Genomic DNA, 19,482 nt, shown 5'->3' with positions numbered 1-19,482 from the left:
TTACTTATTTAGGTATAAATGTATTGTCTATTTTAAATATGAAGATGCGCAGTGGCTGGTTTTTATTGCGTAGCATTTTTCTGTCCCAACACGCACATTAGGTGCTGCAACTGTCCAGTTAAGTATCTTCAGCAAAGCGTGTGTACATCTGCCTTGGCACTGCAACAGCATGAAGCCAATTATAGCGGTTAAAAAGACAGAGGGTTTGTGGCCTGTGTTTGGCATGAAGGGTGCAATAAATTACCGAACTGTTGACAGGAAACTGTTTGGCTACCATCAGAATAATAATGAGGTTATTGCTACCTGCTGTGACCGTATGATCACGCTTTGATTATTTTTCACATCCCACCCAGTGCTCCTGGCAGCCACGCATGACGTTTGTGCCAACACTGCACAGACTCATGCACGAGAGGGGGAAAAGACCCTGCAGGTGACCACGTTGGCTTCCTTCTTTGATATTTAAGTCTGGCTTTTCTCCCTTGAGCTGCCTCCGAAGGTACAAGGAAATGCATTATGATACAACAACAAAGAGTGTTGTTCCACCTTACACATGAGCACGCACACATACTGTACTCGTGCCAGCAGAGCAGATACAAAGGCAGACTTACACACGCACAGTATACCCTGCTGCTGCACACTTCTTTAGTTCTGGTTGGCGGTAGCATACCATGGTGACAGACAGTTAGATTGTTCCTGACCATTGACTTGCACTCTTTGCTCTTCAAGGTCTGATTTCATAGTGGGAAATATGAGACGGGTCCAAGACAGGGTTCATGACTAGGGCAGAGAGGCACTCCATACTGTGGGTCTTCATATCTCTGTGTCACCCTGGACATTCTCCCCTGACACAGCTTTCAGCTCCTCCGTTGTCTTGAACCTCCTTCGCTGGGTTTTCTCAACTTCTCTCCACAAGGATTGGTGCATTCCAGCTGGGTCCGGGCACCTGGGTGGTCCCCCCCCTCCCTCCCCACCTCCTGCCCACTTTGACTGGAGGAAGGAAAAGGCAGAAAAAATGCAGCAAGGGCCTTTGACCGCAAGGAGCACAATGTGAGCGTTGATGCTGGGCGGCGTGGATGTGATGCTCACCTGCCACTGACCCATGCTGCTGTCATAGCCCAGCATTTCACAATCTGATGATCCACCCAACAGCCAAGGAGAAGATGCTTCACTGACCTGTCACCCAGATGGGATTGATAAGCACTGAGGATGGACTGACCCGGCACTAACCCTCAGCATTTCATTTTCATTTTATTCTGAATATTCTTTACGGTATCATTATAACATTTATTGACCGTTGTGGATTCATTCAACATAAACAGCATACACACATTGTGAGAATAAATACAAATACACATCCAAACAGTTATTTACATTAACAGTTGTAGTTATAATCTCATAATCTAACATTCAAGAGAGGTCCGACGGTGTCATGCATATACACAGAAGACTTGGAAGAGTCTGTATTGTACAGTGAGACTGCAAACATAGAGGGAAGAATAGTTATTGTGTTTGTATGAACATGCACATGGTTACAGTGTATCCACCGTTCAGTAGTCTGATGTCCACAGATTGGGTCACGATCTGCCCTCAGTGTGAATTCCTGTCTGGAGTCTTGTTTTAAAATGTCCTGTTTTTACCGACCCACACAAAACATTTTCCTGGATATCTTGTTTGTGCTGCATCCCATACAACTTGGAAGTCGAGATTTTTCCAATTGAAATGTCCAATTTCTGATGCCTAATGTAAACAAACAAAACAAAAAAATAACATGGATAGGTTTTTTCATTGTGACAAATAGTGATTAGACAATTCAACTATTAACTGTGCAGCCTCCCTATGAACATAAACAAAGCTACTATTACTATTATTATTATTATTATTATTATTATTATTAATAATAATAATAATAATAAATAAAACTGTAACAAGCTAACAGATCACATTTTTCAAACTTTATATTTGACCATAATTTGCATAGATGTCAGGTTTTACTACCTGATTGTATTCATTTAAATTGAATATAATATATGTTGCCTTTTTGTGGTGTTTTTCTGGTTGAAGTTTGAAAAAATCTCGACTTCTGATTTGTCTTGAACGCAGCATTAATCGTGGATTCCTCCCTCCAATCCTTTGTCACTCCACTCCTCGTAGAGTTTCTATGTCAATGTTGTTGAATTTTTTGGGGGGGGGTTTGTTTGCCAACTCATCTACACTTTGATTGTGAGCCCTGATATTTTTACACCCAATTATCCTTTTCCAAATAGAGAATCCGATGATACAAGATGGTGATGTAGAGCGGGTCGGACCCATTCTCACCGAGTCCTGTCGTCACTCTCAGGACGTGAAGTAAGAGTCCTGCATGGAGTACAGACAGTCAATAGGAGTCAGTAGAGAGGAGCCACTTTGGGGGAGGCAGTCGCTGTCAAGCATATGACAAAGTGGGTCCTTGTCGATGTCACTGTACAGGCCCTTAAAGCCTAAAAAAACAAAGAGAGACAAAATCATTGCTCAGTTAATAACTACTTTATAACCTGATCATCAATTATATTTAAATTGTGTAAAAAGTATTTGGAACAATTGAAAAGTCCATGCAATCTTATACATATGATATAATATAATATAATATAATGCAATATAATAGATTATAATGCAATGTAATGTATTGTAATATAATATAATATAATATATAGTTTTAAACAGCAACATATATCATATATATATCATAAACGATCCCGACAGCAGCTCTGAGGTCTTTACCGTAGGGGTGCATGTGATCCCCTGGCATCTGAGGTGGGGTCAGGCCCTGCCTGAAGGGGTCCATGTCATAGTCCTGTGGCTCCAGAATGGTGAGCCCCACCTGCTGCTGCTGCTGCTGCTGCTGAATGTGGTGAAACGAAGAGCCCAGATGCTCCATCTCTGAGGGTAATCCACCACGAGAGGGCGCTGTAGGGCACAGAAAATTGGGTTACTTATTTGTCATACTGCTGCGAATGTAACTTGTTTACACCTGTACTGGTGAACATTTGTGACAAAAAAGCACACACAGAATGTTCTGCCATTGTAAGATTGATTTTGTTTAATTGGTTTGTTCCTGTCTAGTTTAAGTTTTTCCCTCTATGAAATACAATTAAGAAGTGGAAGGAACACAAATGAATAGACGATTAATAACTTAACCCTAGAACACCATTGCTGGGTGGTTTTTACCCGAACAAATACATTTATGTGATTTTCATGAAAACCAAGTTTTCATCTTCATTATTTTTTTTTTAATTATTTGTTCCAAAATTCCTAATTTTCCAGTAATTTTGGAGCATTTTTATATGGTCCCCTCATGATGCTCTTCTTTCATTTTGTTAGACATGACACAAATTTGTCATATATTGTCATGTTTTGATATATGTTGATGACAAGTACGTTTTATTGGGTGTATTTATTATCTTGGGTAAAAATCACCCAGCGTTAGTGATGGTGTTTTGAATTTGAGCGATAGTGTTCTAGGGTTAAAAAAGCAGAGGTGGAAAGTAACGAAATACATTTACTCAAGTTACTGTATTGAATAATTTTTTGTGTATTTTGTATTTTTTAAGTACAATTTAATTTTTTTTGTATTTTACTTGAGTACGTGTTGACTCAAGTCTTGTACTTAGTTATTTTATAAATCCTATCCGTTACTGAGTAAAAATAAAAATTCAGCACAATGAAGACCTACAGGGGGAAAATATACACCAGAACCAGACGAATGATGATGTGATTAGCACCGGCACTGGCGCAGGAACATAGAGGGCGCACACAAAAAGTGACGTCATATCCTGTGTTGCGCCGGGCGCGTGAGCTCCAAAATAGTTTTGGATTTCTGACCCCTTGTCATATTTCTACTACCCTAACACCCCACGCAAAGTAACTAAGTAACTTTTACTTAAAGTGCATTTTAAACGAACTACTTCTTACTTCTACTTGAGTACATTTTCAGATGACTATACTTTTACTTCTACTTGAGTAATATTTCATCAAACTGGTACTTTTACTTCAGTACAATATTTTAGTACTTTATCCACCTCTGTAAACAAGCAGCTATTTTTTCAGCAGTACAATACCTGTATGATGTGACTGGTGCTCGTGCCGTTCCTGAGTCTGCTGCTGCTGCTGCTCCTGTTGCTGCTGCTGTCTCCTGGCCAACTTCTTCATCTATAGATACAGGCACAACCATAGGTTACAGGTTACAGTGAGTTCTGTATCAACAGTGTGTGGTAAAGGACATTTTTCAGTGGAGGAGGGAAAACCACACATGAGCCCACTTTGTGAGGAAATTTGGCTTTTTTAATCTACAGCGATCACACAGTGAGATGTCATCAGTTTCCTGTATGTAGAGATAACCAAGCCGATTTTTACCCTGGCATACAAACACTGTGCAGAAAGAGGCCTTTTATTAGTAAAGCATATGACTGTGTGTGTGTGCGTGCGTAAATGTGTGTGTGTGCGTGTGTGTGTGCGTACGTGCGTGTGTGCTCTATTACTTTGGCTCTTTGGTTCTGGAACCAGACTTGCACAACCCGGACACTCAGGCCAGTCTCTGCTGCCAAGGTCTCCCTTATCTGGGATTAAAATTCAGGTGGAAGGACGACAAAAAAGAGGGATGATATAAAAAAAAGGGGGAAATAGAAAGAAAGAGGTCAGTTGAAGGTTAAAAGAAAATGTTGCTTCATCATCATTCTGCCTCAAACAAGGAGGAGCATTCATAAAATGTCTTGTTTAGAAAAATGACACCTATTTTCAAGGTCAAGTCTGCTTTATGAGAATTTCTATCTATCTGTAACACTCTATTCTCTATGATTTAAATCTTAAATTGCTGTCGTAATGAAATTCAGATTTAATTTTTTAAATAAATCTAACATTCCTCTTAAAAATAATATAATAATATTAATAATAATAATAATAATAATAATAATTCGGCAAAATTATCTTCTGATTAATACTATAATTACTGTTTACATTAAACACTCATTAAAACATTCCCTTACCTTTCTGCAAGGCTTGGATGAGACCTCAAAGGAAGCTTTAAAGGTCCGTCTTTGTTGAGTGGTCAAAATAGTGCGAGGTCTTTTTGGACGTTTGCTTTCCTGGTCTTCTGATTTAATCTGTTTGCCTGTGACTTCACCAGATTCTTCCTCCTCTTCTTCTTCTTCCTCTTCATCATCACTTTTACCTGGTGGGTGGACATGAGTATATTATTTTTCAATCAGTTTTTTTTTTTTACAGTTTTTAACTCCATTTACTTACATTTCCCGAACTCTGCTTGAATTTGTATTTGTCCGTTTGATTAACCTTCATTAATTAAACCTTAATTAATAAATGAGGGCAACCTTAAACAACTTAAGCTCTTTTTCATTTATACTCTGTATTGATACTATAAATAACACACAATACAATAAATGAGGTGGGGTGCACAGTAGTATAGTCCTGAGTAGATTATGTGAAAACCCACAATGTCCATAGTCATAAATACTGAAAGCAATGTCTGTCTGTATGTTTTTCCATGATTAAGTTACAGGGATAACACATTAAACATCAGTTAGTCATTGGAGCACAGATAAGACACTGAGGTTCCTTCATTTTTCTATATCACTCTTACTGTATGCATGTTAAAATACTTATCCACGTTGTCCCCTATGGGACAATATGAGTTCATGCATGTTAAATACAAGAGAACAATTCTCTGCCATACTATATGTTTTTAATTGTTGAATAATCCAACAGCAAGGTCAAAAACAACTCTTACACTAAAACAACAACAACAATTAACCCAATCTTGGATGGCTTTACTCATTTGTTGTGTACACTTGCTCATGTGCCCACAGAGTGTCCACAAAGATTGTACCTGTGTCAGAGGAGGTCGGGCTGCCCAGACATCGGTGATAGTCTTCTCTGGCACACAGTAGCTGTCCCTCCCTGAGGATGCAGTGTTCTCCAGTCTGCAGGCGGCAGGAGCAGACACTGCAGGTGAAGCAGCGCAGGTGGAAAACAGCGGCTCCTGCGCGCATCACCAGCTCTGCGGGGAAGACGGCCTCGGCGCAGCCCCCACAACGCACTGCAAACAGACTGCAGGGAGGAGAACAACAGAGGAAATGGAGAGAAACAGTCAGTGATAGTCTCGTAAACAGCAGAGAGCGGTGCTTTTGTGAAGCTGACCAGAGTAAACACTCAGTAAGATGGAGCTCTGAGAGATAAAACAATGCTTAGTTGACTTGAGGAATGTTGCTGAGTCGAGCTGTCACTCAAACACAACTTGCAAACCCGATTCTCCCCTGTCCTCCTCCTCCTGATCGGGCCACTCAGACACATACTCTAAGCATGGTGGGTGTGCATCTGAGTGCCTGGCAACCAGCACTGGTGGGCTTAACCTCAGAGACTGTTGCCGTGGCTCCGGCTGCCATGTCCGAGGCTGTGCTCCTGGGGAGGCAGGAGAAAAGCTCTCGGCAGGCCATGGCTCCAGGCAGAGGGGGGGAATCAGATCTCCCGGTGGGAGAGGCTGAGCTGCCGGTCCCAGGAATTATCCGTGGAATTATCCTTAAGTCTGCTTAACCAGAGGAGCACAAAGACCGAGACAGCCCCCAAGCAGCAGGACCATTGTCCGCTGGCTGGCACCTCGGCATTTTTCGTCTGTCATGCAGGATGATGCGTCATCATTCTGGAGCTGGCATTTGTCTCCAGACCTGACTGGGTCACCGGAGCAGTCAGCGCAGAGGCATGAGAAAGTGACAGCCTTTTTTCCCCTCCATTGTTTTGTTTTCACATAAAAATAAAGGATTTGAAGCTGGTAAGTGTGAGTGGAAAACGATCCATGATTTGCAGTTTTCTATTCAGTGCAATTTAAACCCCTTATCAACAAGGTGATGCTGGCTGATTAAACATTCCCTGTGTAACATTTAGGAGGGTTCTTTGGCAGAAGCTAAATATTCTACATATAATAATCGCTTTAAGAATGGACTTCAGACAAGGGCCTTGCATTATAATAGCCGCCATCTTACGTCAAAATGTTTCTACAAACAAACCAACCAACCAACCAGGTGACAATCTGCAGTCTCACCATTAAATGTCATTAATTTCTACACATGACCTAAAATATATAGTACAATTACAATTTGTACACCGAAATGTTGGCATAATGAGACAAAATTTATCCAAGGTATATATTTCTGTGTGAATATTGGCCTCAATTCTTCGACAGGAAAAAGTGTCAGTGGTTAAAGTTTCTTTATTTCTTGCTCATTTTCAATTCCTTGAAAACACAACAACCCAAACACTGGGACGACCACACCAAGCAAACACCTATAGTCTGAGACATCCCTGTCAAACGCTCTGGAGCGACAACATCCTAAAGCCAAACATTTCTGGGACCTCTTACTGTTGCCGTGGGGTCGCTAGGGGAAATGGCGAAGCACATTTCCCAGAAGCTCAGGAGGGTCAGTCTGGCTGCTTGACCCATCTCTGTCTTCTGCCCCCACGGCCTCAATGGTATGCACTTTAATATGGTCAACATACCGTCCGTCTGTGGTATGTGCATTCCTGTGCCATCACATAGAAACATAGAGGTGCTTTAATGTCTAAATATGATGCTAATGCTGGATGTCAGCGAAGAAGCAGCTCAGGGCATTAATGTTGCGCGTGTCCATGCACATTTTCCATTATACATCTTGTCCAATTTGTCTTATTATCCCCAGTACACTTAAGCCTTGTTAATGCAAAGGTAAGAGTACCTCAAATACTTAAGGAGCAGCTCAGGGTGTTTAATATTTCAGAGTTCCCGCTGACATGATTGGCCCAGACGCACTGCGAGGAGAGCGGGAACACTCAGTCACGCTGGATTCAAGACATGGCAATTAGTGACAACAGATCATTACAGCCAAAATAAGTCAGCAAAATGCTCGTGCTCAGAGACACGCGCACAGTCTCTCTCGGGGGAATCGCCTATCTTAACTTAACGTTGACCTTTCGCGGTCAGGCCAACAGACCGCTGGTCTGCCGGAAAGCAGAGAGACGGATCCTGTTTCTGGATCGGGTTCACCTGGATCCATTGCTGAACCCATGCACCAACAAAGTCTGTGTATCAGATACAGATCTGAAGGTCAAACGCACCGCCAGTCACAAGTCGCTGATGTGACGACCAATCTGCCGTCCAGTCCACCCAACCGTTTAGCCAATCTAACTCTGCTGACAATCTAACCAACCTATAATTCATTAAGTTACAGGACTGTCTGCTACGACAGGTCAGGCTAACTGATTATATAAACCACGTTTGCATTATACAGTGTGTATCTCACAATTAATTATCATTTACTCTGCAAATTTGAATCCTTGACACAACAAAGAGACAATAAAAGCATTTAAAGACACTAATTTGAACACTAGTGCTTTACTGCAGTGTTTGCCAAACTTATTTGCCAATATAAATCATGTCTAGAACAGATTTGGGCATAAAATAACAATTCTGTCATTTCTGTCACGCCTGGCATTATTTTAAATAGGTAAACCTGACATTATCAAAATATATTTATGCATTTGTTATTTATAACATATAGACATTAACCTTGGAAAAAAAGGTGCAAATTTGTTTGAGCAAAAATAGACAACTTCCTGTGACCCATCTGTGTGTCCCATACCCAATCCCTGGGAATTACTGATTTTGAAAAGCTTGTTATTACCTCTGAGGTGTGAGTGATAAAATGCCAGAGAATGCACACCAGTCCTATTAATACTGTGTATTTAATGTGATTCAGTTGTGGGTGTTTATAAGATTTAAATAATAAGGTCAGATATGTTCGATATGTGAGATAATCAGAGGATTTTTAACCTTAATTCAGAATAAGTAATCAGACAATAGAAAAATCTGCTACAGGACAGTGTGATGTATTCAGACCAAATATTTCCTTATATTCAAAGTTCAAACTATGGATCAATATATAGTGCTTTTTAAATGATTGCCAAAAAAACTATATCAACTTGTAATAGTATAAATAAAATCTATTACAGTGTAAAACAACAATCACATCTGGGCTGAACAGATTATAAGGCAAGAAAACAACTTTATGGTGCTATAGCACTTTGAGATTTGTTTGTGAATTGAAATGTTTTTATGTTAAAATTATTATTATTATTACAGTCATAATTGTGGTTAGAGGAGGTTTCTAAGTATTGCAGGGTGCCATAAACCCAGACAGGGAGGCTGGGGGCCCAGAGGTGGAGCTTTGGCAACAGACCTCCTGCTAATTGGTCAGTTCAGATATCTCATGGTTGGCTGGGCATCGTCCCATCGCTCGACACCGGGGCTGCTGTGAGGAGAGCTTTCCAGATGCCACGGCACATAGTGCCAGCGCTCATGGAGCGCACGGTCCCGCAGAAGAGAAGAAGTTTGTGCAATCCTCACCGTCCCTGTTGTAGGGGCTGCAGCAGAGCAGACCGTCTGATGTAGGGTTCAAATCTCCTAATTATACCTCTATATCCTCCTTTTTATCTCAACTGATCATACTATGAATACTTAGGATTGTTTGGTCTTTCAAATGTCCTCTACAAATGTCCATTTATCCACTCAGATCAAACAGACAGTTTTTTTTGTATAAGAGCTTGATATTCACTTTTATGTCCGACACCAATGCCAATATCACATTCTACCATGTGCAAAATGACACTTGTCTCTTCTACCTTAAATGCATCTTAAAATAAGTGCACAAAGCTCGGCATGATACTCCTGTCTGTCTTTACAGGCTGTTTTTAGTGAACCATTTACATGATATTTGGGGTTTTTATCTTCTTTTTCTGATGTCTGATCCAGTGTTTTTTCGACACTGACACTGAACATTGTATTGGCTCATCCTTGTTACAAACACCGTACTTGCTAATGCACATGGGAGCTTGATGGTGGGGTGGGTGTGTACCATTACTACATCATGCCTTGTTTCCCTGCAGGTCTGGCAGAACCCGCATCACCAAATTGTTCAGAAATAATGGAAGCTGCTGCCTTTGAGCTTGTACAGTTTTCATCTTGGCTCTTGTTTAGGTGAGAGCTTGTTTTCTGGAAGAAGAACGAGGGTGAATTAGGTACGATACGAGGGAGCCGGGGCAGTGGGTGATGCTGGGAGTTTTGGGGTGGGGTGCGTGTGTAGGGGGGAGCTACCTCTTCTACAAGACCATATGTTGTCCCCAGGTTGCAGTTGCCACGCCAGCAGGTCTTGAAATTTTAACACATTTTGACAATGTGTCAGTTGAGCTCTACCCCTGGTTGTGTGCTGTGTGTGTATGAAGGTGTGACCATGTGTGTGTGTGTGTGTGTTGATACAGTATGCAGTGGTGTTTTCACATTCCAGCTCCCTTGCCACCTCTTCCTACAGTCACCTTGTTCTTAGCACTCTGTGCCAAGTTCCCTAGAAATAAACTTACACCACATATACACTTACATTACCCTAGTGATGATATTGTTTATATGACCTCTTATTATTATTTGTGTTATTATTATTATTATTATTTTTATATGACCTACTAAAGGTATAGGCATATTCCATAACAGCAATATACTCATCTTTAAGTATCGACAGTATACTTAACAACTCTCCCTGTCTCTCTATCTCCTTTTCTATCCATCTATCTCTCTCTCACACACACACACACACTCACACACATTCTCAGTCAAGGTCAGACATGGACAAAGGTTCTGTTATTGCTTACAGTCGTATCACACACACACACAATAACTTTTGTTCAGGAGACTAGGAAAATAAAATAACAAAGTAATAAAACAATCAGCCCTGTATAGTATATTATAATAGCCAGTTTTAAACGTAAAAATATAAAAACTGATGACATAAGACAAGTTCCCTATAATGGAACATGCATTGTATCATTCTATACAGGAAGTTCCATATCTGCTATGAGGTTCAGTTCCATGACAATAAAATTGAAGCTCCTTGGTGTAATATAGTTACAAAATATATATTTTTTAAAAACATTTCTTGCAGTTAGGAACTGTTTTTTTTTACTTTTTTTTTAAAGTTTTAAATTAGATATTCAAATGTTAGTCAGGAATAAAAAAAAACATACATATCTTCTGTAGACCTTTTTTACAAGATAGATAGATAGATAGATAGATAGATAGATAGATAGATAGATAGATAGATAGATAGATAGATAGATAGATAGATAGATAGATAGATAGATAGATAGATAGATAGATAGATAGAGGAATGATTAAATACAAAATATAGACTATAAGAGAGATATACTCTGCAGGTATACAAATAATATGCATGTTTGTAAAATGCACTAACTGTAAAAAGTTAGTAAGTAAAATAAATGAAAGTCAATAAGAACAAAAAACCCATGTCATTATCTGATGCTCCTTTTATCTTTTCTGCATTAAACAATTTGTAATAATAATAATTTGACACTCGGCTGCAGAGTGAAATGTCTGCAACGTCCCTTTGAATTGCGACGCATCTGAAAAATGGCCTAAAACACACGTGCGTGTGTGTGCGTATTGTGTGTGTGTATTGTGTTTGTCAGCAGAGAAACCGCAGGGAACCGAACAGCAATACACAGTCGGACATGTTGATGTTACAGTTACTCACTCAGCATAGTCTCGCCTGCAGTAAAGTTTGCGATCCCGCAGAAAGCAGGAGTTGTGGAGCGCGTCTCCGCACGCGGCGCAGCGCACGCACTCTTCGTGCCACAGACTGTCAGTGACTCTGAGCAGGAATCTGTCTGTGATGAGCCGCTGGCAACCGACACACACTGTCCTCTCAGCCATGACCTGCGCACACAAACTGTCCTTTAATGACATTATTTATCTGTAAAGCACTTTGAAACCTTTTATTTTTTACTGTTTTAAACTTCTTCGGCACTGTATATATATATACTATTTATTTAGATAATGTTATTAGTATTATTGACATTACACTTTGGTAATGTAAAGTGCATTCTGAGGACAGTTTAAGGAATGGATTTGTTTGGATTAAAAAAAAAAGTTGCCACTTAAAAGGTTAGAAACATGTAACAGGTCACACTTATTTTCTATGAAGTAAATGTTTTGACCGTGGGGATAAACTGCTCAAATTATAATAATTAACTTAACAATATATATTTTAATCTTAAGTCCTACAAAACCGAATGTGCATGGACATAATTAATTATGTCATGATTTTAGACAGAAAAACATTCCCTGAAGAAACAGAATAAAGTTGACTGAGAGAGGGTACAAAACAAAAAAGTGAAACTCTTACCTGTGAAGTGCGAGTGTGCTGACGGTTTAAACGGTGTCTGATGAACTCGCTGCTCCTCTCAGAGCATCTCAAAGTCCTGCTGCAACTTTACTGCTGCTGCTGCTCACACGCTCACAGAGTTAAGAGGCACAGCAGTTAGTCCACCAATATTGACTCTTTAGGCAATTTATCAATTATCCTATTAGGAATGAACCGGAATGAGAGAGAGAGAGAGAGAGAGAGAGAGAGAGAGAGAGAGAGAGAGAGAGAGAGAGAGAGAGAGAGAGAGACGTCCATGTGCAGGTGCATGTTACCTCACTCTCCACCCCTCCTCCCTCCCTCCCTCTCTCTCTCTCCCTCTCTCTCTTTCATGAATGCCAGAGTTACCAGAGAAGCTCATGAAAGGATTTCTCTCTCTCTCTCTCTTCATTACAAACCAATAACAGTGTTCAGGAAGTGGAGTGCAGGTGAAAAGGTCAAACCATCATTTTTAATAAATATACAAATAAATTATAAAATAAAATGTTATTTTCTTGCAGTTAGGAACCTATTGATTTTTCTTTTGTCAATCATTTAAACACAATTAGATTTTATATTTCAATGTTTGTCAGCGAAAAAAACAGATAGATAGACATACAGACAGATATATATATATCCGTCTGGGTTTCAGCTCCTTGTTTCCTGTTTTATTTTGAAGTTCTTTTCCTCGTGTGTCCTTGTCCAGTTCTGCTTCCTGTCCTGTTTTCCCTGATTGTCTCAATGTGTTTTTAACCTGGGTGAGTTTGTTAGTTTATGTCACGTTTGAGTCCTGCGTGTTGCTCTGTTTTGAAGTGTATGAAGACCAACTCAGTATTTTTAAAATCACATAGAAAAAACACGTGTTGTAACCTTTAAATATATTGCCTGTTATATATTTAAATGCTAACTGCTTCTTTTGATAGCAGTTAGCATTTAGATAGCATTAGCCCCCTCTTTCCTCATCACACAGCAGTTGTCATTCTTGATGTTGTTTTACTACATACAGTATATTTATCACAACTTTTACTTAATATGAATGTGCTTGTATTTGTTGCCTCTTTGAATTGTGGTTATGGTTAGGCATTAACTGGTTATGTTACGGTTAGGGTCAAAATGAATGGTAGTCAGCGTCAGTGTGTGTGCGTGTGTGTGTGTGTGTGTGTTTGTTCACACAAAAGTCCTCATAACGTAAAAGATTACATTTTAAGTCGAAGACATGATGAGGTTATTGTTATGCCAGTAGTAGTAATGCTTAAGGTCCGAGTCATTGTTCTGGAATGAATGTCAGTCAATGTAATGTCCTCTGAAGTCATGGAAACCAGACTGTGTGTGTGTGTAGTTTGTGTCTTCAGTGTACTTCTTGTATTCTACGGGTGCCATCTAGTGGTGCAATCATGAAAATATGAAAAACAACACGGTTGTCAGGTCCAAAAGGAAAATCAGCTCACAAGAAAAAAAAAAAAAATATATAAGTAGGTCAATGCAGATTCAAAAACAAGACCAATTAATGTATTGAATTTGGACGTGCGTGTGCGCTCTCAAACAAAGACACAAATTAAAACAATACAAACACTGATTTTAGATACATTTTTAAATAACTTTATTATTTTTTGAATTCTCAATTGTGTATTAAGAAATTGCAGGGATGGTTTCTCATTTTATTCAAGTCCTTGTTGAATAAAATGATATTCCTCAAAATTGTATTGGCTATCTTTTCAACGAACACCTGAAATTATGCATTTATAAAATAAATCTGTGTATTATAATTCATTTTTTCTGAACGGTGGACTCAGTCCACCTCACCCTCCCCACAGCATCAAAATACATCTTTTAATTACAATGTTTTGCTTGGTACAAAATATGCAGTTTTACAGATTAAATCAAGTCTTATTTTCCATTCTATCTTCATTTTGCTCACAATGTGGGAGTATATACAGAGGGACAGGGGGAACTGGTGTCATGTGATCTGATGAGGGGCCTCCAGCATCTCCATGAGGAAGGTGTCGATGGGCGTGTCCCCGATCAGCTTGAAGAAGAACAGATGCTCCAGGCACTTGAGGCCGATGGAGCGCAGGGCAGGCAGGCGGAGCAGCAGTTTAGCAAACCTGCAGACGGAGGAAAATAAGCTTCAGATATAATAAGACATCAATTGTTTTTACAAATATCAAGAGAATAACTCAGGTTATCATTATGTTCACGTCAGGATTAATAATGAACATTTTACAGAGCTTTTTCCTTTAAGGTCAAAGGATTGGGAGTGTGGCTAAAGCTTTGTGACATTAATATGCCACATTTATATACCTGTGATCTACCGCCAGTAAAATTGTCTCCTCCTTTTTCCTCCTGCGTCTACCTCCAGCATGCAATCAGCTCACCTGCAGCGAGAGCACACCTGCTTCCAATCCACTCATCAGCTCCTATCCCTGCAGTCACTCATCGCCAAATCGTAACAGTCAACTATGAGGTAACTAAATTTCACAGCTCTCCTGAATACATTGCTGCTTGCTGTTTTGCCTTTTACTAATCCCTGTCCTCTTCCCTGGGCATGCTGCCATTGATGCTTAAACCCTCCCTCTGTTTGATGCTGATCGCTGCCTCTACTACAGGCACCTCAACTATTTCCCTCAAGATTGTTAACCCTTTCAAACAAACTGTGAAAGTTGCCACATCTCCTCACCTGCCTGCTCTTGGGTCCTAAACTAATTCTTAACAATTAATTAAGCAATCAAACAGAGCATTTTAGTTAGCAGGAGGTCTCTTGTCATGAAAACTGCATTCTTGAAATTTAGGGATATTTTTCAACCAAAAAAGTCAATTTGACATCACATTTTATACATTTTAACGATAGCCCCTTTTTTCCACCTATGTTCCCGCCCCGCCTCAACTCAGAACGACACGGTCTAGGTTGGTTTTCCACCACAAAAATAGTACCTACTTAACGTGGTGGGAGTCACTAGTCTCAAACAAGTGACCAGTGACTTGTAAAGCAGTTGTTTTCAGTGTAACTGAATCATTAGAATCGGCTAAATAAAACTGATTGTTCAGTACTTCCTCCATGACCGAAGCACAAACTCTGTCTGACACAGTCACCGGACTGAAATACAGTGGTGCTGTCGCTAAATACACAAGGCATCTCTGTTAAATATTTAGATTTTAGACATTTCCCTGGTAATTGTTGGAGATTAGCCCACATTTTTAGGATTGTTGAGTCTTTTTAACTGATCTACAGTTCGGCATTGTTCGGCTTGATTGTTGTGTCGGACACCTCTTCCAGTGGCACTCTGACCAATCAGTGGCCTGCAGTCTGGCGATGTCACGCATAGTATCGCCTCAGCTCGCTTGGCACCTCGCCAGAGCCGGTATTAAAAAAATACGTGCTACCAGGTACTTTGCTCGTGGTAATGCAACTTAACCGTGCCATGCCAAGTCGAGTTGAGTCGAGCCGGTGCAAACACAACGAATGGTGATTCTACTGATGAATCTTTCAATGCCATGTATTTCCTACCTGCCAGGCTGGTCTGGGTATTTCTGTTTTGTATACGACTCAAGTGAAGCATAGACTTTTTCCCTCAGTCCCTCGACCTCTGGTGGGTTTGACAGACCTTTCGCATCTGAAAAATAAAAATAAATTCACAGTCGCAAACAAATACAAAGAAATGCTGACGTGGAGAACTTGGATTGAGAACAATACACGGGTGCACATTGACCAACAGTTTCAGTTAACAAACCTCTTCTTCTTTTTCCATACTTTGTGCATGTACATGTGTATGCTGAGTTAAATGAAATAGAATGTTCAAGAGACCAAAAGCATGTTTTTGTTGCACCACCATGTCCTTGATCTGTGGCCACTCAAATGTAATTATTAGTCTAGGAGTCCCAGTGATCATTCATTTCATTCATTCAAATTTGAAAAGCATTCTTAATGTAAAAAAATAATAATAATAATAATTCAAGTCACAGCGACCTTACAAAAATCCAAACCATTCATCTTTCAGTCTAAGTGAATGTTTGTGCCAAATTTAAAAGGATTCTTTGAAAACAACAATTTATGTAATAGTTTCCAGTTTTGTCTAGTGCGCCGCATTTTTCCAAATTCTTTATTATTTGATGGCTATACAGACACGAAGAGGATTTTAACAAACAAAAAAGTACAGACTGAATCACTGCATTGTGAATAACAACATAAAGTCTAACTCTAAATCAGACAAACCACATGCTTCACATGCCCTGTTTATTCTGTTATGTATTTTATTATAAAAAAAAAGTTGAGGACGGATGAGTAAACTGACCTGGGTTGAAGAGGACAATGGCTCGAAGGCAACCGAGCTCTGTCTTGTCCATCTGCATGTCTTTCATTTTGGACACCAACTCTGTTAGGACCCTGCAGGAAATCAGCAGTATAACATGAGTCACAGAATGAACTGATAATCAGTGGATGAACAATTTTTGGTCGACCTGTGACTGCAAATTGATCTTAATGATTTTATAATCTGTTTGCTGACTCCACAGTGAACTCCCAGATGATTGCACCACCAGAATCACAAGTTTTTTAAAGACATTTAATCTAATAAACCTAGACAGGCTATCAACGGATGAAATTTCACTTATAAGACAGTGGCCTCATCCAGACCTGGTATTAAATCTCATCATAGTTAGATCTCTAAATGTTAAAATGCTTTCTATGTGAACACGTACATGCTCGGATTTTGTGAACCTGCTCGGTCCGCATGCACGTGTATGTGCGCGTGTGAGTGAGAGAGAGAGTGAGGGAGAATGAAAACACTTTTAACCATTAGAAAGGAAATTATATGGTAACCAGAACCAATAATTTAATTTAGTAATAATGCTGTGAAGCTACCACAGATTGATGTCTTTCATGCAATTTGGATGTGGACACGTCAGAATCAAAATACTTTATTCATTAAATAACACAGGAATAGAAAATAAGGGAATATGAATACAAAACCCTTTTAAAGGGTACCAGGACCCCTTTTAAACCCATATTTAGTGCAATGGATGTGATAGGATAACTGAGGACGAATGTTAATACCAGGTCTGAACAGGTTTATGGTGTCCTTCTCTGCTACCTACCTATCAAAGATGGAGCCTACTCCAGCACTGTGGGCGCTGCTTCTGTGGACATGTAGGCCTGTTGCCAATAGGATGCCGTCTTTTACAGTGACTGAGCGATGCGAGAATGAGGCAATGAGCAGCTCGTTCCAGCCTGGATACAAAACAAAAAACATCCGTCACATCTCCGTCTTTCTGTCTCACCAGCAGAGGTCGCCACCTGGTGCAACCGCACACTACACTGTCAGGACTTGGAAAATAGTGCAGTTGGTAATGTGTGGTGTGTTTTATGTCAACTATGTTGTTTTTAATGTCCTTTATAAATAAGTTGGATGGCATTGGAGTGGGTGCACCAGCTGGGTCATAGAGAGGCTTGATTTCTGCATGAAATAAATACTAAAACACATGTCGCTTGTCGGGGCTACCTGCTCGTAGTAGAATAACCTGATCGTCGAGGGGGAGTTCGGAGAAGTGTGGGATCCTTTTCGCCCACTCCACCAAAGTGAAGAGCTGCTTGTCTGCTGCTTGGCAGATGTTAGTGACCGGGTCGTTGGTCTAGAGGGGAACAAGGAGAGAAAATGTTAAAACAATACAGTCAACAACTGCTTCATCAGTGAACTCCCTTCACTGACGTGTGAACTCTGCAGTCAGCGGTAAGAGTGAGCACATGCAGCTGTGTGGATATTTTTAGACGCTTCGCAAATCAACAAATTCCCCATAAGTCTTGTGAAAGTTCACTAGAAGTCACTTTCAAAAAATGATTGCAAAGTTGACTGACCGCTCGCACGGTGTCACCAGAGGACAATAACATGAGCTTTGTGCAGTAGGATATATATCGCAGGGTTGTACATAGTACTCTCGTAAGTTGGTTTGTTCGCACACTTTATAGACTCTTCCAAATATAGGTGTCAGGTCTTGAATGTGGTTCTTGAGTCAAATTTTTACAAATGGCAAACAGCACAAACAAACCCAGGAGCAGCGTTCAGCTTTCACTGAGTCTGCATTCTGTGCCAAGATTCAACTTCTGATCAGATCATTTGAATCTCGCTATGACATATCAGTGTTTTAGTCGAGATTTGTTTTATTTTCACTTAGACTGATTGTGTTCTCTATGAGGTTATCTGGTTCAAAAAGCCAGTTAGACACTGTAGAGTAGAGCTGCAACTAACAATTACTTTCGTTATCGATTAATCTGTCGATTATTTTCTCGATTAATCGTTTGGTCCATAAAATGTCAGAAAACGTTAAAAAACGTTGATCAGTGTTTGCCAAACCTGGAAATGACGATGTTCTCGAATGACTTGTTTTGTCCAAAAACCAAAATGATTCAGTTTTAATGATTTCTTTGCTATGTGGAGCAAAGATACTAAGAAAATATTCACATTTAAGAAGCTAAAACAATCAGAAATCTTGTTAGCCATGTTTCCATCGTGGTACAGTTCAGTTCGGTAGAGTACGGTACTGTTTGGAATGCTAAAGCCCTCGGTCAGCCTTGCGTTTCATCCCAGAATGGTACCTTTTTACTTGGTAGGCGGGGGTGTTCGCTGATGGCCTTTGCCCGCAGCAGTGAGATAATAGCGTAACACTACCAGTGCGCCGACAATGAACAACGACATCGAACTCGGCACAACAGACAATAACACAGCAAACGGCAGCAGAGAACATACAGCAGGGTTTTTACTGTTTTTTTTTTACTTTAGGGTGTGCCGGTTTTCTGTCGCCCAATCAGCTGACTGTCGTGGGTCTAGCTCCACCCGTGCAGTACTGTACCATTACACTGGTACCCCAGAAGTGTTAGCATGATACGCCAATTATTGATTTGTTTGGTGGGAGTCCTAATCAGTGTTGTCTGTGATTCTTACAGAGTTTCCTGGGCTGCCTTCGCTGTACGTCTCTGTTTTGGGCTCCACGGCGACTTCAGCGTCCAGGATCTTGTCCACGGGCATCTCCTCATTGAAGCTGCTGGTAGATTCCACCTCACTCTCCCCTCGCTCCCTCCCACGCTGCCTCTCTTCCTGCACCGCTGCATGCACACACACATTCACACACACAGAGGAGGTCAATGACTGACTTTATCTTCAGAAATAGTTTTTGATGGCATCATAATCCCACATTTACAAAACTCAGTTGTGCAGTATATGCTGAACGC

General features: G+C 40.3%; 2 protein-coding genes across 3 annotated transcripts in view; both read right to left on the bottom strand.

Moving 5' to 3' along the window:
• Positions 1–2,334: 2,334 nt before the first annotated feature.
• On the bottom strand, positions 2,335–11,794 carry lmx1a (LIM homeobox transcription factor 1, alpha; the record flags this gene model as incomplete). The annotated part of the gene is made up of 7 exons (XM_083887597.1): positions 2,335–2,477; positions 2,758–2,943; positions 4,095–4,185; positions 4,515–4,592; positions 5,019–5,203; positions 5,876–6,096; positions 11,616–11,794. The coding sequence occupies 7 exons, from the start codon at positions 11,792–11,794 to the stop codon at positions 2,335–2,337; spliced, it is 1,083 nt and encodes a 360-aa protein (XP_083743723.1).
• Positions 11,795–13,856: 2,062 nt separating this feature from the next.
• rxrgb (retinoid X receptor, gamma b) overlaps positions 13,857–19,482 on the bottom strand; it is a 34,413-nt gene continuing 28,787 nt past the window's right edge. For both annotated transcript variants that reach the window (XM_083887593.1, XM_083887594.1), the window contains 6 exons: positions 19,196–19,356; positions 17,759–17,888; positions 17,355–17,487; positions 16,553–16,644; positions 15,769–15,874; positions 13,857–14,368 (listed from right to left, as the gene is read on the bottom strand). In XM_083887593.1, the coding sequence (XP_083743719.1) occupies positions 14,221–14,368; positions 15,769–15,874; positions 16,553–16,644; positions 17,355–17,487; positions 17,759–17,888; positions 19,196–19,356 (770 nt within the window). In that variant the 3' untranslated portion in view covers positions 13,857–14,220. The remainder of the gene's footprint in view (positions 14,369–15,768; positions 15,875–16,552; positions 16,645–17,354; positions 17,488–17,758; positions 17,889–19,195; positions 19,357–19,482) is intronic.

This window comes from Microchirus variegatus (genome assembly GCF_963457635.1).
Source record: "Microchirus variegatus genome assembly, chromosome: 4".
In the NCBI taxonomy this organism is placed as follows: domain Eukaryota; kingdom Metazoa; phylum Chordata; class Actinopteri; order Pleuronectiformes; family Soleidae; genus Microchirus; species Microchirus variegatus.
Note: the sequence above shows the minus strand (reverse complement) of the source record. Positions and strands in the feature narration are given on the sequence as shown.